The 26,133-nt window shown below is 34.5% G+C and overlaps 1 protein-coding gene across 8 annotated transcripts in view; it reads right to left on the bottom strand.

The window, feature by feature from the left end:
- trrap (transformation/transcription domain-associated protein) overlaps positions 1–26,133 on the bottom strand; it is a 178,777-nt gene that overhangs the window by 66,228 nt on the left and 86,416 nt on the right. For all 8 annotated transcript variants that reach the window (XM_073917658.1, XM_073917660.1, XM_009306682.5 and 5 more), the window contains 9 exon segments: positions 22,748–22,961; positions 20,558–20,683; positions 19,572–19,718; positions 15,626–15,828; positions 11,482–11,603; positions 10,870–11,083; positions 8,190–8,369; positions 5,844–5,990; positions 832–951 (listed from right to left, as the gene is read on the bottom strand). In XM_073917658.1, coding sequence (XP_073773759.1) covers positions 832–951; positions 5,844–5,990; positions 8,190–8,369; positions 10,870–11,083; positions 11,482–11,603; positions 15,626–15,828; positions 19,572–19,718; positions 20,558–20,683; positions 22,748–22,961 — 1,473 coding nt within the window.

Below are 26,133 nucleotides of genomic sequence, written 5' to 3'. Positions count from 1 at the left end.
ATTCAAGTTTAAAATAAAATGCATGTAATATCTTCAAGTAATTCCTCACGCAGCATATATTAATGACCATTTACTATAGTTTTTTTTTTTTTAACAGCTCACGCTACATATACACCACTGCTTAGTTATTATAACAGAAAAACAGTCTGGTGCAGTAAATATGTCCTAATGTTCCTTTATACCACCCACAAAAGCCATGAAGTGGAAGACTTTCATTTTGAATGTGTGTTGTAATAGTCAGCCTCAGACACTCCAAATTAAAGCTCTTTAATGAGAATTTGAATACTTAAGACATCTGGTCCATTAAACACTGATATTTGCATAAAAGGTTTAATTTCTGCTCATTAGCAAATGCCGCTTGTTTAAGTTCAGCAGCAGGGGCAGAAAGACAGCCCGCCGGAGCCCCCCACACAAGCAAAGGTCTCGAAGATGAGCGGACATTCAAAACCTCCGACACCATTAACACACATCTTGAATGCTGATTCTGCAGTCGTACGCATTTTTAGTAGTAAAACAGTCAGTCTTGACTAAAACCAAAGCAAAGGTCAGATCAAAAACCAGCAGTCATAGGCTGCATCTAGACAGGAAACGTTTAAGCAAAGTGTTAGCTCAGCTCTTTAAGGTTAGTGAAGAACACTGTAAAAAATGCTGGCTCCCACACAATTCCTTCAAGTTGTCCCAACACAAAGTGATTCAGTTTACTTTATTGTATTTACTAATTTAAATTGATTGAACGTAAAACAATTAAGTTGTCCCCAAAAAACCTTAAGAATTGTGTTCTTTCATCTCATTTTGAATAAGTAGTAAACAAGATTTTTAGATTGTACTCACGTGCTGCTGGCGGTCCGACAGAATCTTCCAGAGGCGAGGAAAAAGCTGGACCCAGGTCTTCTCGGCCAGTGGAGTGGAGATGTGGCAAAGCTGAACCAGAGCATTTAGCAGCGCTCCCGTCTAAATGCAAACACAAGAGACCCCTTTACTGATAGGCGATATATTGGTCATTAATCAACCCACATTTAGCCACTCGAGATTACCGTGTTGGCTGATAACAGTGCCAGCTCCAGCGATTAACACAAGTGCATCTTGTCTCAGTTCCAAAGTCTACCAGAAACTAATTGTTTATTGCAATAATGCACATTATTATCAACTGCATTTTAAAATATTTTTAAAATAAAAGTGGTTACCATACAATAAAAATATTCTGTCGCACATGAGATAACACTTTAGCTTATGTACCTAAAACTCAACGATCAACACAATAAGTATAAAAAATGAGGAGTTATTGAGCTGGAAGTCAAAACTAATGGTTTGTTATTATCGAGAGTGCACCTAAAAATAAATCGACCAGCCATCATATATACATTTAATATCACTTCAATATTTAATATCAGATATATTAATTACTTTATATTCCATTACCCTCAACATAATAAATAGATAGTTTTGTGGCAGGGCTGCATGATATTGGGGAAAAAATGACATTGAGACATTTTGTTTTCAGCAATATATATTGCGATATGAATATATTTCACAAAAAATAACTCGAAATGGAAAGAATTCACACAATCATCATAAAACAAACAATTTGTAAATATAAACAAATACAATAGATGTGACTATTGCAGATTTGATGCATTGCAATATCGATGCTGAAACAAATAGTGTGCAGCCCTATTAGGCAGCATGTGTCACTTTCTCAAGTTTTGTTGTCTGTCAATGTATTTTTTATTTATCGAATAATTTTTTTCTATTTATCTATTAGTCTTGATTGTTGTTGACTAATTACATCATGTTAAACGGTATGAAAACAAGAAATGCAGCTAAGTTTTATTTACATTAATGTTCACTTTATTTTAAACAACAAATGCATTATTAACCTACTCGTTTATTTATTTATTTATCTTCTTGACACAGACATACTTATAGATAGGGCTGGGCGATACTGCAAAAGAATTATCATGATACGTTTCATATAATTCGACATAGATAATTATTGAATATTTCTTTAACAATATTTATAGGAATAATAGGATTTTTTAAACCACTTTATTTTAATTTACCAACATTACTAAGGCAAATGGTTTTAATAGTCAAAAACAAAAATACTGAAACAAAATATCTTATCTGTTTAAAATAATCATAAGTGTTAAAGAGACTCTTAAACTTGATAAATAAAATGTTACAAAGTGTGTGTAATGGTAAAGCGTAAATACTGAACAATCGAAGTAAACTTTAAGGTGTAACCTCAAACTCTGTCACAAACAAATTACGAAAAGGAACTAGCCATCATTATTCAAGTACATACCTAAACATTACAAATTGTGAAGTTGAAAGACTACATTATGCCCTATGCTAAAAAATCTTTCGATGAGAAGCTAGTGGCTGGGACGCACAAGAAAAGAAACCAAAAAGCCACTCTGGCTTTATTCACGTGTTGTTATTCTGACCTGAAGCAACAAGCGTGTGTGATTAGATTCCTTGACCATTTACAATGGGCTTTGCGCTACTTCAGTTGCTTAGTTTTACTTGCATGAATTGCGGTGCCCTCGGGACGTTAAACTAGAGCCGGTTGAAAAATACAGGCGGTTCATGTGGGCGCCACTTGCACAACATGTGCACATCGCTCTCATATGCAGGTCATGCAAGTCACGCGCCTCCATTGGAAATGACAAACTTGCACCCTTGGCTTATTGACATTGCTTCCAAGGTGCATGTTCAGCGTCCACATTTAAATAAAACTATAGTGCTTCAAACCGAAACTACATAACAAATCTTTTTTTTTTTATCGATATTGACAATGGTGTTAGTTCAATAAATACCAATTTGACCGCCCAGTAATCATTATAGAGATAGTTATAACATATTATAATCTTCACTTACGACACCAAAGTCTCAAGGTTATTCAAGATTGTTCCTTTTCATAAGGGATAACTTTCAAATGCATGACTGGTCATCACCTCTCGCTATTTGAATAATTCTTAGGGCATAACTGCACGTAAAGGGTTGGACCTCTGACCACAAGAGGAATGGAGATGTTAGCATAAGGCAGAACTCAAATGAGTGCTATGCTTCCTGACAGCAGCTCCGGTGGGCAACGCAAGCAGGTCAGGGCTTTGAACTCCTCACTTCATCATTTATCTAAAGCCTGCTTGAGAGGTGCATATAAAGCAGAGCCGTGTCCAGGATTAAACAGAAATCAATGACGCTGTGACCTCAAAGCACTCAGAGACAGAATCCCATGTTGCCCTGATCAAACTCTCTTTAACAGAGACGCTTATGAGAGAGCAGCCAAATAAGGAAGAGCAGGTTAAAGATGAAAGAAGTCAAAACCAATGGCGCATATCAAAGAAGTCCTATAACGCTTTTTAAACCTTTTTTTATTTTAGTCAGTGTGTGTGTGTGTGTGTGTGTGTGTGTGTGTGTTTGTGTGTGTGTGTGTGTGTGTGTGTGTGTGTGTGTGTGTGTGTGTGTGTAAACATCTGCAAAATTATAAATTTCAAAGTCCACTCCAAAGGGAGATATTTTGTTTTTTAAAAATTAATTTTTAAAAACTACAATGAACAGCTCATTTGGACTATGCCATTGTTTTTCGACCTCGTTGGTCATTTTATCAGAGTTGTTTCACATGCAATTTAATAATGGACATTCAATTCCATACAACTTTACACTATAGCAAGTTTTACAAGAAAAAAGAGAGAATAAAATGCCATAACAATATTTCCTGCCTGTCTAACTTTCCAGCAAGTCAGACAGGCAGGAGAGACGTAATAGAATGCTGGTGTAGTTCTAAGCATATTAAAACTGATTCAGTTTAGTTTAGTATAAATGTTTCTGTTGAAGTTTAGTTTAATAGGACATATTAACTGAAAGTGTTTTTTAGCCACCAATAAATTTCCTATTTTTAATTTCTTATTACTGTACGTCCTTTTACATACAGTTTCATTTTAAACCATTGATAATGTCTTTTTATTAAAAAATAGTCAATTAAATAAGCTTAATCAAGTGTAAAACGAGTTAAAAGGCCATTTAATTGCAAGCACCGTAAGAAGCAGCAGGAAAGCATAAATCTACATTCAAAAATACACAGACATGGCACGGAACAATGAAATTTAACATAGTGCTTTTTGTCTAGTGTGAAACTAGACAAATCAGGCAGTGAACCAACAGGGAAATAAATAAATAAATAATAATATTATTAATAATATATATATATATATATATATATGAACCGTGGAGTTTATAATCAGCTTGTTATGTGGCTGCAAGCGAAGTGGCTTCCGGGTTCAATTGCTCTATCAAACTGTATAGGGAGACTCATCAAATGGTAATAATAAACATTTACAAAGCGACGTAACACCTGCAAAAATCACGATTACAGTATATAAATATACAGTTGAAGCCAGAATTATTAACCTCCCTGAATTATTAGCCACCCCTTGTTTATTTTTTTAATGGAGAGCAGATTTTTTTCAACACATTTCTAAACATAATAGTTTTAATAACTTATTTCTAATACCCAAATTCTTTTATCTTTGCCATGATGACAGTAAATAATATTTGACTAGATATTTTTCAAGACACTTCTATTCAGCTTAAAGTGACATTTAAAGGCTTAACTAGGTTAATTAGGTTAACTAGGCAGGTTAGGGTAATTAGGCAAGTTATTGTATGACGATGATTTGTTCTGTAGACTATCGAAAAATAATATATAGCTTAACGGGGCTAATAAGATTGACCTTTAAACTGGTTTTAAAAAAATTCTAAAACTGCTTTTATTCTAGCCAAAATAAAACAAATAAGACTTTCTCCAGAAGAAAAAATATTATCAGGCATGCTGTGAAAATTTCCTTGCTCTGTTAAACATCATTTGGGAAACATAATATATATATATATATATATATATATATATATATATATATATATATATATATATATATATATATATATATAGGGGGGCTAATAATTCTAACTTTAACTGTATATCCGTGCCTATTATCAGACAGTCAGAAAGTTTAATTTTATATAAATTGTAAAAATATTGGTGTCTGTGATGCTGCATGTCCAGAGACTGATGTGTACATCATGATTATATACGAGTAAAAAGTGGTCATAAATTAATATTTTCTTAATTCTAATGAGTAGCAGCTTGGACCCAGAAACAATATCACATACATCACGACTTAAGCGGATGGCATGGCAGTTCATGACCAAGCTGGCATTGTTCAAAATTAAAAATCCCCATGCATATAGCCTATTCATATCAGTGTAATACAAATGTCAATGCTGAAGGACAATGATTTATGTTTTTTATAACTGTAGAATACTGGAATATCAAAATCAAGAAAAACATGATTTGACCTACAACAAAAAGTGAAATGCTATGCAATATATGTGCATGCATGTCTCCTCTTGATCAATATTTTCAGGGCCTGAATCCAGCTCAAATTCATTTTAAATTGACTGTAGCAAAGAGAACTTGCTGCTTTGGCAAGAGGCAAAGCAATACTAACACAAGGTCTCCTTTCACCAATCACAAAACGTTGGGACAGTCAAGCAATCACAACTCATCTAATTTTTGGAGACTTTATGAAGGCTGAGGAAGAAGGCAATGTGATAATGAAATAATGTGAAAAATACTGTGTTTCTCGAACCACCAAGCCTGAGAGCATGTTCTAGATTTTTTAAGAGCATAATAGGACCCCTTTAAACAATATTCAAACAGCTGTATGACTTCTGCATCTGGCCCATTCTCATGTATTGCCTTTATATAACCAGTTTGCTTTTTAAAGTTTTGCTTTATTCTCACTCATGAGGGTGGCATACGTTGAGGGTGTTACGCTCACCTTGACCTCTCTCAGGGAGTCCAGGAACTTGTCGTGGCGGTTAGTGAGCATGTGCAGCTGGTTGCCTGCGTCTCTCTCTGCCTGCTCTTTGGTCTTGGGGAGGCTGGTCTGGTCTCCAGGTGCCAGTTCAATGTCAATCTCCACATCCTACAGACGAAGAGGTCAGAAAAACACTAAATATGGGGAGGAACAAGTGCTTACTTGCTAGACCCAAAACAAGCCTCTACAAACCCCAGACATTTGAAACTAAAACGAGAAAGCCTTTGGATTCCAAAATTAAAATGCTAATTTTAAATGGCTGAGTGATACAGATTTGAAAAGCAAATTTGAACTGAACAGCAGCAAAAATTAAATCATGTGAAAATTTGAAAATGAATTTCAAAGCAATTTTATTTAACTGTTTAAAGTACAGCAAACGCATTACGGCATTATAAAATCCTGCAAATATTAGATATCAAGAATGAATATATACAGGATATGCATGAAAAAACTTATTTTATGAAGAAAGAGAAATTATGCGTCTCTGAATGTAATAATTTGGAATTGTTTGTAAAAAAAAAATGTTTAGCTTTATTCTCCAAACTACTAATGATACTAGTGATTATGAAATAAATACATTTAGAGCATTAAAAATAGATCCAAATAACACTTTTTCTCAGACATATTTCTATTAACTTCAGACATAATACCATTCACTTCAAATAATGTATTCAATATTTGGTAACAGTTTAGTTTAGGTCACAATTGCCAATATTAACAAACCATTAACTAACACTACTGGCTTAATAAACTACTAATTAAATGTTTAGAAATAGAATAGTGAATAAGGTAGTAGTTGGGTTTAGGTTTTAGGTAGTACTTGGCTTGCAGAATATAATCATGCTTTATAACTACTAATGAACAATTGCTATATTAATAATAGGTAGGTAATAAGCCAGTAGTTAATAGAATGAATTGTGACATAAACTAATGTATTACTCAATATTTTGCTTTCTTTTTTATATTTATTAAAATACCGTCATTATAACAAAAATATACTATTTAATAAATGCATTTTAACACTTTAATTTAAACTCCTGTTTAAACAGGGTTTCTGCAGGTTTCACCAAGTTAAATTTAAGAATTTTTAAGAACGTTATACATGCAATTTTAGACTCGTAAAGAGCTAAACACTAAGGATTTTTTAAATGGCCCAGATAGAAAAGATTTTTATTTTCCCCATTAATATTTTTTTAAACAAATTAAATGCATTTAATAATACAATAATAAATTAATAAAAAATTTAGGATATTTCTTAGTAAAATATTTTAAATATTGTGTAAAAACAAGCAAGCTCTTTTTGTATCCATACACTTTTTTTTCCAACATAAACTTTCTTTAAAATAAAAAAATAAACAAATGTTTTAAAAGTTTCAAAAACTATAATTAACTGAATCTACGCACAAAATTCTGTCCAGGCGGTGTCCTCAGCAGTAAATACATGGGTAACTTTAAATAAATATATTGTAAATTAAGAAAATTAAGACCTGTTAAAAAAAAAAAAATTAAGACCTACAACACAACATTTCAGTACATTTAAGACTTTTTAAGGCCTAAAATTTAAATTTTGAGATTTACTTTTTTTGATTTTGATATTACTTTAGGTAATTTATTTTATGTTATGACAAAAACATATATATATTTTTTCACAAGGTTTTTAAAAAGAAATGCAATAAATCAAACCAATACTCGATTCTAGGACTGAACAATATATTGTTTGAGCAGGGATTTCGCAAAGTGTTTAACTGCAATAGTCATATCGCTGGATTGGATTAAGAATAAAAATATTAAAGAATAAAACAAAGATTTTTATTATTTTTATTATTATTTATATAAACTTTTTTTTATTATTTGTTCAATAACCATTCTATTACATTTGATTATTCGATGTCTGTAGTTGAATATTGTTAGACTGCCCAGACAACCATAAAGCAATGTTTGTTTGTTTATTTATTTATTTATTTATTTACGCTTGTAATTTATTATAATTTATGCAGATGCTCTGTATAGAAAAAATACTAATCTATATGAATGACATCTTTTCAAATATAGATATTCAGATCATCTGGTGAAATTATATTAATATTGCAACACATATTGCAGCAAAACAAAACATCGCAATGTCAGAATTTTCCAATATCACGCTGCCCTACTCCATTCATCTGAATGCATAAATTCCTTTAATGCAACTGCAATTAAACCTTCCACCTTTTAGAAATTAATACCAGGGTTGGCTAAATTAGGCAATAAAGCCACAAAGGAGCATTTAAGTACAGATGTTTGTATACACAAAAAGGCACAGCTGACCTCCTCCTTGGTCTCGCTGTTTTCTCTCTCACGAGGTTCCTGTTTGATATGCGTTGCCATGGCGAAGGCTGCGCGGTCATGGCTGTCGGCCAGGTTGATGACGTTGGTGATGGAGGGGAGCATGGAGCCCTGGCAGCTGGTGCCAATGGTGGTGTTCCTCTCACAGACCGCCAGCAGCAGCTGTGAAGCAGAGACGACAGAATCAAACTCTGAACTGCCACTAATCCTCAAACACACACGCAAACAGCTGCTCCTTCTGTCAGGATCACATCGCGTGGAAGAAAGTAGCTAACGTTCACACATAAATGACACCTCCATGAGCCAGCATTGTTTAACAGCTGCCAGTTTTTTGAACCACTAAGCGTACATATATCCAAATGCTTGACACAGGCTGTAGAGCTCCAGCGGCGAATGTTCTTCTACTTCATCACAGCAGGATAAATCGCACGCGCGGCCGCCGTGTGTAGGACAGCATTAATAATTCAAGAGCCAGAGTAGCATTGATTGTGGCAGAGATTGATGGATTGTGACCTGACTTAAGCGGGAGCAGCCAAAAAAGCCAAAGCAGTAACATCATGGTGAATTCATTAACACTCAGAGAATAATTATCTAAAACCCAGCTGAAGTTTTGATGAAATCATCAAGGGGTCAGTTGTGACATCAAAATGATACAGATTGCGAGGTGCAATTAGCTCCTGTGTAATTTAATTTTGTGTATTAGGAAGAATTATTAATTGAAAGTTTAAAACATCATTGCAGGTGGGATTTTTTTAATTATGAAAAAAGTGTTTTAGACCTATGCAATCTTGAAATTTTATTCCTGAAATGGTAAAGGACTCTTATTATATTACTCTATTGAATAATAATTGCTGTAAACCATTTTGTCATGCTTTATATTAATTGGCCTTATTACATGGCTGTCTGGAATACTTGATTCTGATTTGTCAGTCACAACATTCCAAGTTATTATATTCCCTAATAACGACTGCTGAAACTAATAAATCAGGATCATCAGGGCACTTCAAATCATTTTGACTGTTTATTCACATCTATATTTATATGTTGGTCTGCCACTTTGTTGTTTTTGACTTTTTGTGTCTGAATAATGTGTAGGTTAGTGTATGTTTTCATTTCTGTCAGCTGGTATGCCCCATTCACACGGGGGGCATCAGCGTGAATGCCTGACAGAGGGCGCTTCTGAAGTTGGGGCTGACGCGATCGTCATAATAGAGTCAGCCAATGAAATGAGTCAGCAATCGGCTACTGTCTGAGCTGGAGTATTTGCATACATTGATCTAATTGGCTGACGCTTCCGTCGGCGCTTAAAGTGGAGAATTTCTCCACTACTGCAGCGAGCAACGGCACTGAAGCAGCGCAGACAGATTCACAAGGCAGTTCTGCAAAACCTGACGTCACCCATTCAAAGTGAATAGGAAGCGTTGAAGCTGACGCCCTGTGTGAATAGGGCATTACGGCTCAAAACAGACTTATAAAAAAACTGCCTGTATGTACTTTATCCTGCTTGTCAAAATAAAAAAATTTGACAGAAATCACTGTTGTGAGCCTGAATGGAGCATACACTAACCTAGGCAATATTCAGTCACAAAATGGCGCAAAACAGTCAAAAAAGGTAGCATATAAATTTAGATGTAAACAGTCAAGATGATTCGAGGAACCCAGATAAGCCAGTGTTATTAGTTTCAGAGGTTTTCTAAAATAACATATCTTGGAATGTTGAGACTGACCAATGAAATCAAGTATTGCAGACAGCAGTGTAATAAGCTGCGTTTAAAACCACCTGAATGTACTTTTTCCCTTACTAAACTACTAGGTACTTGCATAAAAAGTACAACGTACTTGCATATTTAGGCTTTTGTTTATAAATTGCTTTCTTTAAAAAAAAAAAAAATAAACAACTAAAGACATACCCAGTGATGGGAATAACAGCACTATAAATAAACAGCTTTACTAACGGCTATACTTTATTCAGTAACGAGTAATCAAAGGAGCTACTGCCTTCTTATTACAATGCCATTGTAGTGACAATATGTGTTACTCTAATAGAGAACACTGAAGCAGTTTTCTTGTGAGCAGCGTCTCAGACCTTTCTTTCTCTGGGGTGTGTATGTGTTCAGGGCTGGGGCGGGGCACATAACCAACCAGTGATGATGATTGGTGTGTTTGTGAATGTGGTGTAACTGAGAACGTGATAAGTGGCTTAGATAGAGTATGTTTTATATTTATAGTCATTTAACAAATTCGATTTTTTTTTAAGTTACCCAATAGTTAATTTCCCAGGAATCGGGTGTTGTCGGGTGAGAGTATTTACAATTGAAACTAAATTACAGCATTTAAATTAAAACATTTCATTTCAGTTAGCTTTTTTGTAAGCTTAACAATAAAAAAACAAACAAAAAAAGGTTACGTTTTATTTGAAATGACTAGTTTGGACATCTCTGGTTTAGGCACAAGCCTAAATAGTTCATTTCCCAGGAAATTAGTTACTTTTATAATTATGCAACCCAGTTACTAACTCAGTTATTATTCATGAGAAGTAACTAGTAATTGTAACTATAATTACTCTTTTCAAGGAATGTGCACAACACTGGCCATAACCCATGACTACACTGAATTTCATAGCAAAAAAAATGTACAATTTCCTATGTGTGTGTGTCTGTACCTCAGTGCACTGTTTGATCCAGAAGTGGCTGCCCATGGATTCCCAGTTCTGCGAGCAGCAAATATACAGAAGCCTCTCGTACACTCGCCGCTTCATTGAAGCATCAAACACCTCGAAAAATTTTGCTCTGATCAACGGCTGGGTGCACCGCAGCCCTGACAAGAACGCCGGCTCCAGCTTGGACGTGATGTCACTTCCAGAGAGGTTATCATCTCTGAAAAAAAATAAAAATAAAATCCCAGTGTACTTCAAACACTTGAAGAAATGCTGTATTTACATTAAACAAATAAATAAATTCCCAGTGTAAACTAATATGGCATGATTATAAACAACATGGTGGGTCTTTAGAAAAGCAAAGCTACTGGGGACCGCATGTGTCAACTATCGCTGTGATTTGGGCCAATGTGTTCTCTCCAGGATGAATTGCTGTCAACACAGTAGAAATGCACTCTTGCACAGGGTGACGGTGGCCTCTAACGCCTCTAGCCCCTCAGCCGTCAAACACCCCCAGTCTCAACTTTAGCAATCAAAACAGGGCCTACCACCCACCAGCCGCAGTACTGTTGCTAATGGCAATGGATGGAGAGCCCCGTGATTAATCGGCGTAATTACCTGTAGACGTAATTAACGAGGTCCAGGAACTGGGCATTCAATTCAAGGTCGTCAGGAAAGCGCTTCTCAATGTAGGTCATCATTTTCACAAGCAGAATGGACTTCTCCCTTGGATTGGGCACCTAGGAAAAAGAAACGAAGACAAAGAGGGAGAATAAGACAGCGGAATGGAAAGAGGAGGAGAAGAGAGGTGAAGAGGAGGAGGAGGAGAGGGCTGAACAGACTGATACAGTCAATTTATCTTTCATCTATCAGGAGAGCCGTGCAGCACCTTTGCTCGGCTCCTTTTTCTCCCTGTCTGCTCTCTCGCCTTGGGCTAACAGAACAGACACCTGGGTTCAGCTGTCCGGGCCACAGCGCACTGAATACACAATGCCTCATTTACAGCTGGATAGGCTTTGAGCTCAAATGTTTAACACGGGGCGATTCAGGGTTAAAGCGAGGCTGGTTTACAGTTGCGAGGTTAGAAAGTTTATGGAGTTGGAACTCATACAATTAAACAATAATACATTAAAACACAAATGCACGAAATATGAATCAGGTTAAACCTTTGATAGTTCATTCCACTGAAATCTTAGTTAAAATGTTGGTGCTATAAAAACATAGCTCTGCTCGTTTCTTAATCAACTTTGGAGTCTGTGATGGGATTTTATTAATGAAACCACTAACAAACAAAGGCAGAACAGACATTATTTTTGCGAACTGAACAGAAACAGAGACTTTTTTTTGTAAATTTACTTTGGGGGGGCAGAGATGGTTCACTTTTCTAATAAAAAATAAAATAAAATAAACATAACATGTTTTTCTTTTCCATTTTAGACCGCATATTGTTAACTACTAATCCCTTTACTTTCTAATATTGTTAAAAATGTGTAAATTAACACACAATTAAAGAGTAAATAAATATATACAGATTTAAAAAGGTCTTTTAAGGTGTGCGGTCATACATTTTTTATTATGAAGCGCTCTTCCCTGAGGTCCAGTTATAATGACTATTTTCCATCCTCCCTCTGACCTTGCTGTCGACTATTATTTTTAAGTGCCTCATCATTCAATAGCCTTCTTGCCAGGTCTGCACTACATTGTGGCTAGTATCCGCCTCACACCACAGACAACTGACTGCTGAACATGAAATGCATATGGCAAACAATAACATTTCAGGTCTCAATCTCACTGCTTACATTTGAAAGTATTTCTCTTAGATTTGTGTCACATTCTCCAATGGTCTGTAGTTGTGATCACTCTTTTTGAAAGATGATCAAAAAACACTGGATTTTAGGCTTGGGCGATAATATAGTATTACTGCAAGATACCAAGACCAAATATTATTTATTTAAGGCCTAAAAATGTGTATGCATGGTTGTCATCACGTAACATCGCAGAGGAGAATGAGAGTGGTGGGGAAGATGGCGAGTCATGCACTAAGTGACCTGGTCTTAAAAAAAAAAGAACACAACATAAAAAAAAAGAGAGAAGAAGTAAATACAGACAAGGCAATTTGCAAATTGTGTATCAAAAAGGTAAAAGCCATGGAAATATATCAAACCTAAAAAAAAAAAGGTTGCATATAGTTTAGGTTTAGGCCAGGAGTGCCCAAACTTTTTCGTATAAAGGGCCAAAAACCAAAGATCATTGAGAGCTGTGGGTTAAAGATAAGCATTCAGTACCAAATTTATTTTACATTTAAGTTGCCATGGGTGATTTCCAAATTTACTTAATAAAATTTCAAAATAAATAGAAAACATCACTTTGAATCTTATTGCAATAACAACATAATCTCATTTATAAGACAGTGGAGTTATATTATACATTATAAACAGTAATATCTTATATCGAGATAAAATAGGGAGGAGGTTTGACAGCATCAAAATTTGTATACCGCCCAACCCTACAGGATTTTTAAAATGACATGAAGTTTGATGCATATTCCTATGTATGAAGGATTTCATGCCGGTCTCCAAATGTAACTTTAACATTTCTGTCTTAAAATTCCACAAACTGCGGTGGTTAGCTACTATAGATATCAGTCTTGCAGTTTCTTGCATATTGCTTAGCTAATGAAAAAGGACTAAAAAGCCAAAGATATATTTATAGGTTTGTCAAAGATTATAATAATAATTTATTAAGAATAAACCAAAACCAAAATCCATACACTATAACTACTAAAATTTCTGCATGTCTGTAATTTAATGTTCTTCTGTTAAAAATTCTGTCAATACTTTCCCCCTTTAAAATACTATACAGTGTGTGAACAGACTGAGGGTTTGAGTTTCACTGAGAGCACAATGAGTGCATTGTTCATACTGTATGAGCAGCAGTCTGTAAACCAACCATAAAAAAAGAAGAAAAAAAAGAATGTCAGATAATTAACATGCTGCATTATTATTATTATAAAGTTTTTGTGTTTGGTTGTTTTCAAATTGATCTATAACGTGCAAAGCAGCACTCAATCTCCTTCAGCTTACTCGTTTATTTATCAGGACAAAAATGAACCTCCACCATAAAAATTGAGAAATAAATTCACTAAAGTTTTGCAAAAACTTTAGTTTATGATTTTTATTTATATTGCACATGAATATGAATATAGAGAGGTCTATTTTGTAAAAAGAGGCACTTACAAATTTAAAGCAGTTGTTTACTGGAGATGCAAGATAGTTTATACTCTCACATTGCATTATTTAAAATTATATTCATTTAGAAAAGACACAAGTTTTTTTCTACTTAATCATTAATTGTCATTTTGCTTGGAAGAGATGTTATTTTATTCCTTAATTTTCTTCAAGTAATATGTGCTTCCATTACATTATTTTAATTAGGACTGGGCTGATAAAATGGCATCAATATTTATTGACTAAACACCATTGTCTATAACAATAAAAAAAGTTCAGTATGAAGTTTCAGTATGAAGTGATATAGCTTTATTTAAATGTGTCTACTGGGTGCGTGCCTTTGAAGGAATGCAGATAAGCTTATGGGTTATTTCCAGTTGAGGTGCACAGCATTTTACAGACGCACTTAGTTTACAACTTTTCAGAATGCCGCGTGCGCACCATGATTCATGAAAGTAGAACTAACCAATCTAGAGGAACATGAGCACAAATCGCATTGCCAACTCAGGTCAGAATAACAACACACAAGAAAATGAGTGCCGTGACTAGCAGCAGTGAAGAGATAGTAAGTAAACAGGATGTAAGCATGTTTTTTTTTCTTGTGCATCCCAGCCACTAGCACGCCATCTTTTTAGCATAGAGGTAATGTAGTCATTCAACTTCAGTTTGTAATGTTGCAATATGTATTTGAATAATGATGGCTGGTTCTTTCACTTGAAAGCTCATATTTGATTATCATAATTTGTTTTGTTAATGGAGTTTGTGGCTTACTGTGTGATTATTACAGACACCTGACAGATGTTGATCAACCTTAAAGTTTGCTTAGATTGTTCAGAGTTTACACTTTATAATTGCGCACACTTTTTAACATTTTATTTATTAAATTTAAAAAACAAAAGTCTATTAAGCACTTGTTTATTTTATTATAAGACTTAGGAAATGAAATATTTGGTTTTTCTTTAGTTTTGTTTTTTGGTTTTTGACTATTAAAACTATTTGCTTTAGTAACGTTGGTTAATTAAAATTAAATGGTTAAATTAAAAAAAATCCTAACAATCCTAAATGGGCTGTGAAGAAATATTCAATAATTTTTGATACCAAATTTTAAGAAACATTATATCATGAGAATTCTTTTTCCTGTATCGCCCAGCCCTAATTTCAATATCACAGAAGATTAGAAACAAGCTCTTTCGTTGGAAAAATATGTCCAATTTTAAATAGTTCAGTATGTTTACAGCACAAATCTTTAATTAATTGTTTATAATAATTAAAATGAAAATAAAATAATTATTTAATATTTGAAACAAAGTGTGAGGTAAAGTGTTCAATTAATCTAGGTTGATTTTAGGTCATATCGTCCAGGATAGTTTACACAGTAGGCATAATTTATGATTTGTGCTACTAAAGTTATATGATCTTTGTGGTCTGAGAAAGTTCTCAGTTACAATATATCTTTCACAGAGGCCTAAATGAATTCTAATAACCAGACTTTAAACAGAGTCATTGTTGTAACACATCAATGCAAGAGTGTTTACCTGGTTAGTGGCCATAGGGTTGCCTGAGTTTTTCACCCACTCCTCCACGATTTTCACCACAGCTCGAAGAATCTTTGGATCGGGAGATTTCTCGATGAGGGAAGTGAGAATGACCTGGATGAAGTTTTTCCTCATTTCCATATTCATAACCGAGAGCCTCATCTTGACTAGATCCAGACTGAGCATGACCAACTCGCTCGTCACTACACCAAACAAACAAACAAACAAACAAAAACTGTAAGAGTCATGAATACACAAGACAGATATTCAACAGAAATCCAAGACTCAACCAAAAACACACACAGGCCTTCTGTCATTTTACAAATCTAAAACGAAGAGGGAAAACTACAAGCAGGCTCAAGTACACAGCCAAACGTTACATAAATCTCAAAGGCACGCATTGAACTTGTATAAAAAAAATTGTAAAAGACAGCTGAAGATATGAAGCATAAAATACGAATGCTGAAAATGTGGGGGAAATGTGATTGAGTTTTAGCATGGAGAGCAGTAGCAGAAAGGAGGCGGGTTATGAGTTTAGTCTGGCCTCTGAATGTATTTTCTGCTTGATTTGCTCAAGGTAAAATGTGATTGTTCTGATGAGTCGAACCACTGGGGGAAGAATGTGTTAGAGGCTGATTTCCAGTTCACCACCGACTCGTGCTGTGAGGAGGTTTTGGGGCGACTCTGTCAGGGTGACATTGCACCATGAGGCCCTTTCAGACGGCATGTGCGAATGTGCACATGTCTGTTCTATCCCATCTCAATGTACCATTTAAAAGCCATAATAACATCTAGAAGGCACTGAGCAGATGGGATTGTCTGGATTTGATATTCCGCTGGACACAGTGGGAGATTTTTGACTTCAATCACGGAAGATGTTTCTCGGTGTGGATAGATTTGTGGGCCAAGCTCCGAGCATTTGATTGGCCCTCCTGCAGCACCCAGTGGTCAAACATGGACAGCGCAAGCTAAAGCACACACACCCTGCTCTCCAAGGTGACAACGTGTCTTTTTTGTCTTTCTGCCCACTTTTTAAACTCCTCCAGATGACTGCAGACAACAGGATTAAAGCTGTCCCGGTAAGAGCGTATATTTTTCCCTTCATATTGTCAGGAGGCTCAATTTATGACAGACTGTCAGTTCTGGGCCAAGATGTAGAGGACCCGTTCTGTCAGACAAAGCCGTAGATCTTAACCTATTCTCAGCTGCCTTCCATATTCTATCTCCAAAGCAAATGCAAGCTCGAAATCTTTAAAGGCTTGGAAACGGCCTCCTGGAAGGGAGGAAGTGTTCTTAACCAAATGCAGATGGGTTAATGACAGAAAGAGGTCAGTGGTAAAGCACAAAACGGTTTCAATTGAGCATGGCAAACTATAATGCATTCACTTTACATGGTTGCTTCTAGACAGCAGCCAATTAGGATGGATTCAGAAGATGTAGAGATCCTCTGAGTGAATGTAAGAACACATCTGATGACTTCTGTGCTGCCTGTTCAGTTTGGAATTCAAATCAGTGGAAATCAATGAGAATACAAGATAAATCTTTTTTATATACCTAGTTAAAAATACATGGCACATTTTAGGAAATGATATCTTTGTATTTATTTGTTTTACAAATTATTTAAAAAAAAAAAAAAAGTAAGATTTGATATTGTTATAATGTGGTGTAAGCATTAAAAATAAATGTTATTATAACCTGGAATACATCTGTGTACACAGACTAATTGTTTATACATAGAAAACATTAATATTCAATTATTTCTTTACATTCATTGTTACAATGTAACTATTCCATCTTAATTCACATGCATCAAGGTTTGAGGAGTTGACTTTTTGCAAAGTGAACAAACCTTGACTAATAAATCAGGCAAAAAAAAATTAGCACAGGCTTTTTTTATGATGTAATTTCCTTGATTTCTCTCATGTAGTTTAATTGGTCGGTAGATCATGTGATTCAATTTTGGCGAAAATCGCATAAACGGTCTAGAACGAGTTTGATCAAGCAGATTTTGGGGAAAATTCAAATAGCGAAAACATTTTTATGACGGAAAATTGTCATAGGGTGCGTTTGAATCTAAGTGAAAAATTCTGAGGAGAAAAGAACTTTGAAGCCCATTCGGTTCAAAGGTCATAACGATAAACATAAGTGAAACTTAAGTGGTGGACAAGTGGTGGAGCTACAGAGTTTGAGCTAGAGACTTAAAGTTTGCTGTGATTCATGCCGACTCTGCTCTCTTTCATTGTGGCAAATTATACAATTTTCCTGCATTTGGTTATATGGACTGCATTCAAATCTGGCGGAAGAAAAAAACGGAAGGAGAATAGGAACGCTAACGAAAACAATAGAAAAAAAATTGGCCCCTGATAATAATATTAATAATAATAATAATAATAATAATAATAATAATAATAATAATAATAATTTATTTTAGTTTTTATTTGTTTGATTTTATGCTTCTTAATAATAATAATAATAATAATAATAATAATAATAATAATAATAATAATAATAATAATAATAATAATAATAACAATAAAAATAAAAATAATTATTGCATATTAATCATTATTATGGCAAGCTGCTGAAAGTGCATTGAATTTATGTACCTTTGGTGATAAAAATATGCTTAAAGGGACAGTTCACCAAAAACTAAAAACATTTACTCACCGTTCTCTAGTCAATAATAATAAAAAATTTAATTACTTTTAAAAATATTTTACAACAAAAGTAACCACTGACTTGTATTAGCATTTCCTATAATAGGAGTCAATGACTACAGTTTTCTAACATTACAATATTAAACTCTTCAAAAGACCTTCTTTTGTGTTCAAGGAAAAAAGGAAACTCATAAACGTTTGGAACCTCTTGAGGGTGAGTCAGTCTTCATTAGTGGGTGAACTGTCCCTTTAATCCAGCATCTAAGGAAGGGTTTCTCAAAATCTCCGGTCTGAATGCGGACTGTGAGGGTATTTATTCCAGACCCGACTCTATTTCGCATTGCAAGACCATGCGTACATTTTCTTCATTGATAAATGAATAAACCTAATAATTCAACTGTTTAGTTGTTTGTGTTTTTGTAAAAAAAAAATACTTGCTGAAATAAAATCGAAGGCAAAATATTAAAACGTTTTCTGTGTAAATCTGTTGTAATGACATTCAGCGATCATACAAGGCTTCACGTGATCGAGCGGGCTAATTGCTCACACACTTCTGCTTTAACACACTGCAGCAAAGCGGTGATTTGAATGGATGAAGATATCGGTCTCACAGAAATGAAAAACTGAAGAGAATAACAGACAAGTCTGCATTTATTTTGCCACAAGCCAGCAAAAGCCATTCTGCTTTATTTGTAATGAGACAATAGGAGTTGTAAAGAGTTCAAATTTGAAACATCACTATGACACGACACCTATTTTGAACTGCAGTATCCACAAAATACAGATATAAGGGACACAAAACTACAACACCTAAAATTTTCTTTACACACCTTTTGTATTTTTCACCTTTTTTGGAAAGAGATTTGGATGCAGACCTGGTGCAGTTGCAATCTGAGCTGCATGGAATGCTTTTTAACGCCACCCTAACCCTAACCCCACCCCTCACAATGATGTCACTAGCTCCATTGAGTGTATCGTGTCTGACATTGCATCTCTGAGATATGCAATCTTAGCTTGCATCATCATGGCTGCATCCAGATACTATTGGCCTACATTTTGTTGTGTTTTGTACAAAAAAATGCACTTATATTAGTGGTTTGGCCACATTTGCAATGTATTTAATGTGTTTTGAATGCAAATGTCACTTTATTTAAAGGAAATTTGACTTGTGATGCATGTTATGAATGTTTATTAAACACAAGTTAAGTAATATTAATTGTTTCAGACCTTTGACCTTAATAAAAGTTTAGATTGGAACATTAAGAAACCCTGATCTAAGGAATGATCACCTGTGCTGGTTTCAGCGGCTCCAGGGTTGGGTTGCGGGCTCAGGTGCTCTCTCACCATCTTCTGCAGGGAGCGCATGAAGACGGAAATGAGCCGGTCGATGTAGCTGGAGTTGTTGCTGCAGGCCGACTTCAGGATCATCAGCGTTCCTGGAAGCAAAGAGGAGAAAAGCCGGTAACATGACGCCCTGCTGCCCTCGCAACACCGTCAGACACAGCTAGCGACATGCGCCCGCTAATGACTTTGGGTGCAGCTCTTTTGTCCCTGTAGTTGTATTACAAGGACGTTTCTGAAGAAATTTAGCCGAGTTGCCGGGTATAGATGGGGACAAAAAAAATGTATGAGTAATGCATTTCTTAGATCACAGCTCTGGGGAGGAAAGATGAATGTAAAAAGTCACCCTCGATGGAGACACAAACAGTGCATCAGTGGTGAATGTAACTCTAGAGCACTGCCAGAGCGGAATCAGGATGCATTTATTGAACAACTGTGCCATTTTAGGCTGAAATAAAACACTCGTATTTTTAGAATGTTATCCAATCGAGTTTGCTCTTTTCAATTATGAAATAATTAAAGATGAGCTGTAAATTGTGAAGCAGCTAAGTGTTTCTTCATAAAAGACATCACACATCAGAAATGGAGCTGGTAAGATTCAGTAATATTTAGAAAATATTGTATTTTTACTCTGTGATGGCATAAACTTGCCTTGATTCCAATTATAGTTGAATAGTTTTAGTATTAGTATTACTATTTGTTTTTAATCCTACAAACTTCTGAGCAATAATGTACAAAGTCACTTTTATGCAATACAGATTGTGTCAAGGCAGACCTCAAGCAAAACCCAATCGCAAAAACAGAATTATACCTATTAAGCATGCATCCAGTGACAAGTGTATAAAAAATCCAAACCTAAGATATATTTAGTGCTGAGGAACAATCTTCCAGAACAACTCCCTTTGGTTAGGTAGTAGAGATATTAAATTCTCACCGAACAATTGAGTTGGGTTAGCGCTGCTGGCTTTTTCATAGTTGGTGAGGCCTTCGTAAATGACTTTCCCTACAGCAGCGTATAAACACTCCAGCTCCTCATACTTGGAAGCCACCGAGGAAGTGCCTAAAGAAAAAAATAGACAAATAGAGAAAGAAAATAACTTCATGTATTTAGTTACCACAGTTTAAAAAAATAGACTGGGAGGATAAGAATACAAAGACCACCAATAACAGAAATGTGGAAGGCTGAGGAATCAAGGACTCACCAAGTGAAATGATGTAAATATAAAATGAAAGAATTTTTATTAAAACAATGATGCTTAAAAATGTGTTGAAGAATGAATGCCTCAGCTAAACAGCCCTTGGATAACATTTAAAGTATTCAAATTCTGCATGGTGGTCAATCATTTTGAATGCAGTGTGTGTGTGTGTGTGTGTGTGTGTGTGTGTGTGTGTGTGTGTGTGTGTGTGTGTGTGAATCGGCATTCAGAATCTATAATGGATCAAATTTTTTTGCAGGGAAATCTTTTCAATTACTTTTCCAACTGCATGTGGAGTCACGTGACTCCTGTTTATATTTCTGCATCGAGTGCATGATATGGTCTAGTGTAGTCTTCATGCGGTCGCATACCCCTTGCAATGGCTGACTCCGATGCTGATGCGCACCTCACAAAATGTAATGCAGGGCAAGCTTTGTGATTTGTCGGCTTGGTATCATTAACAAGTGCGGGTGAGGCCTAGAGCTTTGAGAGAGCAACGAGCCTGTTGGCCACTTTGCAGCAACACCTGATCTCTGGTCAAGAAGAATAATGAACCTATTCTTGAGCCTTACTTTGCACTACACTGGCGACTATTGGAAGCTGCGCCAGAGATGCCAGTGATTTTCCATTACAATAAAATTATTATTTACATAAAAAAAATTGTTTACAGAAGATAAAAGTGCACTGTTTTAAAAAAATTATTATACAAAGTTATTTTATGTATTTTATGAAGAGATACTGCTTATTTTGTACTTTTAATATGAAAAACATTGAAAATAATTCATTTTGTTTCCAAAAAAGCAAGCTGTTTTCACTTGTTTATAAGAAAATAGTTTCTAATGGTTTTAGGCAACGTATTATTTTTTTTTAGTTGTTTAATGTTGATGTTTAATAAAAAAATAGATAGTAGGTAGTTTGTGTTTCCTTTAATTATTTTTAAATCAAGTAATGCAAAAATCTCTCACTTGTAATATGTGAGCACATTTACTTTACAAAATTTGTCTATGAACTATGAGTGTAATAAATAAATAAATAAATAATTTATTAATCATATACAAGATAAAATATTCAATTAATCGAGATTTTGAGCCATATCCCCCACCCACATACATACATACATTTATATACGTTTTAGATTTTAATATCTATATATTTCTAGAAAACAACTAATTACAATTACCATACATGTCAACACTCCTTTTTACCCAGGATTCTCCTGTGTTTTTAATCTTTCTATAAGGGGTGGCAATAAACATTAAAGAGCCGATCCTTCTTTTGTGCAACCCATACTGACAAAAAACCAGGGGATGCCCCTTCCTCAAATGTGAATCTGCCCTGTGCTTTAATTTTATTTAGTCATGAAAACACTTGAAATAAATATTAAAACAGATGATTCTCTTCCTTTCTATTACAGGCATCATTGCCCCTCCTATGCAATCCTCAAAACAGTCAGTTCATGTAGCGGTGCGTGACTGTCAGACGTACTCTATAGTGATAAATAGATGCTGTTTCTCAAACAGATTCTGCACATGCGATTTGAAGTGGAGCGAAAGTGGACACTGGTTTTTGGGCATGTGTTTGAACAGACATGCATAATAATAATAATAATAATAATAATAATAATAATAATAATAATAATAATAATAATAATAATAATAATAATAATAATAACAGTGACATCACATCCTGTTATCGATAATCATAACATTATCTAAAGTTAATCAGCATAAGATTCACCAAATTAGTGTGCCTGTTAACAGCTTGTGACCATACCACTGGACTGTAGACTGCCAGGATTGTATCTTGCACTCAAATAATGATACTGGTCTCCTTTCTGAAGTGATGCTGTTATTGTTTACCACACACATCCACAGCTGCGCTCAAGTCTCTAACACAAGAAACGAGCAGTCAGAGTTTGATCTACTCACTGGGTTCAGTGGGGAAGGTGCTCATGAGCCTGGACAGGAGGGAATGGACTGCCCTTAACACTTTGGTGTTTCCACAGGTCATGCATGCTGCAATACCCCGCTGCAGGGGCTTGAAGTGAGAGAGGATGGCTGGAGGCTGGAGCACAGACAGAAGAAAGCTGAGAATCTCCAGCCCTGTGCAGATGTTGGAGAAGTTCGCCTGGTTTGGCTGCTCCTGAAATCAAAAGAGAATGAGCTTATTTATTAGGTACAGGTGAATGATCATTCAAAGGTTTGAGTAAGGTTTAATTTTTTCTAATGTTTTTTTATAGATGCTATTATGCTTTCTAAGCATTGATCGAAATTTAAAGTGACAGTTTTAGTCTTTTAGAATTACTTTAATACATTTTAAAAGTCATTTCAGCAGTCATCGCTCTGTCACATGATCCTTCTGAAATCATCATATGCTGATTTTGTACTTCTCTTACTATTAATGTTGAAAACATTTGGATAGCTTAACTTTTTCCTTTAGAAAATGGGATGCATTTTCTTCAGAATTCTTTGACGAGAAGAAATTTCAAAAGATCAGAATTTTAAAAATAGAAAGATGTAATCTAATTGAAATGCTACCAATGCTAGATGAAAAGCTTCTAATTTAATGGTAGCATCTTTACCATATATTCCCTTTAATTAGCACTTGAAGCAATGTTTATATGTTGCAAAATATTTATTTTAAAATGAAAAAAATTAAGTTTTTTTATAGTATTAACACTCTACCGCATGCATTATGATAAACCTGTAAAAAAACATAAAAATATAATATATATATATATATATATACACACATATATATATATATATATATATATATATATATATATATATATATATATATGTGTGTGTATATATATATATATATATATATATATATATATATATATATATATATATATATATATATATGTGTGTGTGTATATATATATATATATATATATATATATATATATATATATATGTGTGTGTGTGTATATATATATATATATATATATATATATATATATATATATATATATATATATATATATATATATATATATATATATATTTTTTTTTTTTTTTTTTTTTTTTTTTTTAAGGTACTTTATGAAATGTTGCCATATGGCAGCAACATCCAACAGTGGATCTACCTGAGAAATTTTACATTTAAAACTTTCCTTATAATTAATATTTTTTTTTGTTTGAAATAATTTAATTGGTGTTGCAGTATTATGAGCTTTAACACAGAACTTATAAATGACACTTTATACATACTTTACCACAACTCAAATTCCAATAGCTTTCATTTATTCTATTCTTTTTTGCTGAATATTATGGGTAACAATCTTATACTGTATTATCATATATAAAACATACAGTAAATATAAATATTTTCTCCAGTAAATATTATAACAAATAAATAACAAGTCTAGTATATCCAGATGCATCAGAATAATGTAGCTATTAGCTAACAATGTTTATATATATTATACTACGCCTGTCTTATCTGCATCTGCGCTAACTTACCTGAACTGTCTCTATCAAATGTTAAGTCTGCATCCTTCTTATGGTCACTAAAACCCATCTCATCCTCACTTTCATCTGCTGGAAGAGCCAGTTCTGTCCTTTTCTTCTTTAAATTACCATAGAACATGGTGGTGCTCGCTAATACACTGATCCCTGTATTGATAACTATTCAAAAGTAGTATTGCCATTAAAACTAGATTTTATCCATTATGCAAATGTCATTAACATATGACTAATCAACATTATATTACTAGCATTAATGTTGTTATTGCTACAACTTAAAAGCTGACCTTGCTAGCTAGCTAACCCGTTCCACTATCGCACAGTATTGCTATATATATATATATATATATATATATATATATATATATATTTTTTTTTTTTTTTTTTTAAGTAGCGATGCTCCAAACGGGATTTTTGCCACTGAGTACCGAATCCTCGCAATTGTTATTGGCTGATACTGAGTACCGATTCTAATGCTTCAAGCTTTATAAAGCATTAAGCACATTTTCCCTCTAAATATGAACCTTCAGAGGAGATCTCTTCTTACCTAAGACAATAAATAAGGCATGCTGCATAATACCTTAAACTTGTCTTATAACCATTTAGTGTGGACATGTCATGGCCAGAGGCAGCTTTACAGAAAATAATTCATTCATTTTACTTTAGTACCTTATAATTTTCATTTTAATTGTGCCTTCATTTTAATAGTCTCTTATTTACCATGGATTGCCAGTGCAAAATGAACCGCCACAGAAAATAATATAACAGATTTAAAAATCGGTAAGAAAAACTACAAACAATGCGGTTTGGAAACATTGCAAATGATGAAGGAAGAAGTCAACATGTCTCAAGTGTGGAGCACATATTTCAGGCATAAGAAGTTAAAATGCACACCTAGAAATCTAATACTCCTTCACTAAAAGGAAATATGCCTATAAAGTACTGTTTATTGCAATAAGTATATTACAAGAAGTTATATTATTAAATCTTTACGTAAAAAAAAAACATTTTTAAGTTTTAATTTTTTTTCTAAAAAAATCTAGTCAGCTTTTAGTGAACTTGCAATATTGCCAAAAGATCTAAATATACACAAGACCATTCAAATATTTTGCTCATCTCCAGCTCTCACAGCAGCTTAATTACTCAATGAGAGAGAGAGAGGGATTTGCACCCATGATATCTTTACCACTGGGGATCTGTGTAGGTATATACAACATTCTGGGCGAGCTGAGAGAGGATCACATGAGCTATACTGGTGCTTGTATTGGCTGTTGCTCAAGAAAGTCACTCTTCATTTGCAAAAAGTTGAAGGATTCCCAACTTTTTCGGGTGGCTCGACACTCCCACCTGTTCGACTGAGGTCACCGGAAGTCGCTCTCTCTGCGCTCATTTATTTTGTTATTGAGAGACAAAAGCACCAAACATAATTATATATTTATCAAACAGCCATTCTTAGCAGTGTGATTCACACTGTAATATTCTGATAACACATCACACAGACGTTTCTTTGTACTAAAAAAGTAAGAAAAAGTTATGTTGGCTAAATAGAGGCTCTGCACTGCTAAAACTTTTTGTGTCACACCAGTTAAAATTAATTGACAACTACATTCACCTCTTATATCAGTCAAGTAATATTCCGCCTTGGCACAATGAGTAAAAACCTGTGCTAAATAGATTTTGAGGGGCCACTGAATATTGACAACAAAGGTCTGCTCCCCAAGGGCCGAGGGACTGATGCTACACATCCACAATGCTGAGCTCGTCCTCGCAGTCTGTTCTTTAATCACTGACAAGACAACACAATGAGATGATAAAAGCCCCTCGGATTTGTGGCTCTGATC

The sequence above is a fragment of the Danio rerio genome, chromosome 12 (assembly GCF_049306965.1).
Source record: "Danio rerio strain Tuebingen ecotype United States chromosome 12, GRCz12tu, whole genome shotgun sequence".
Lineage (NCBI taxonomy): Eukaryota > Metazoa > Chordata > Actinopteri > Cypriniformes > Danionidae > Danio > Danio rerio.
Note: the sequence above shows the minus strand (reverse complement) of the source record. Positions and strands in the feature narration are given on the sequence as shown.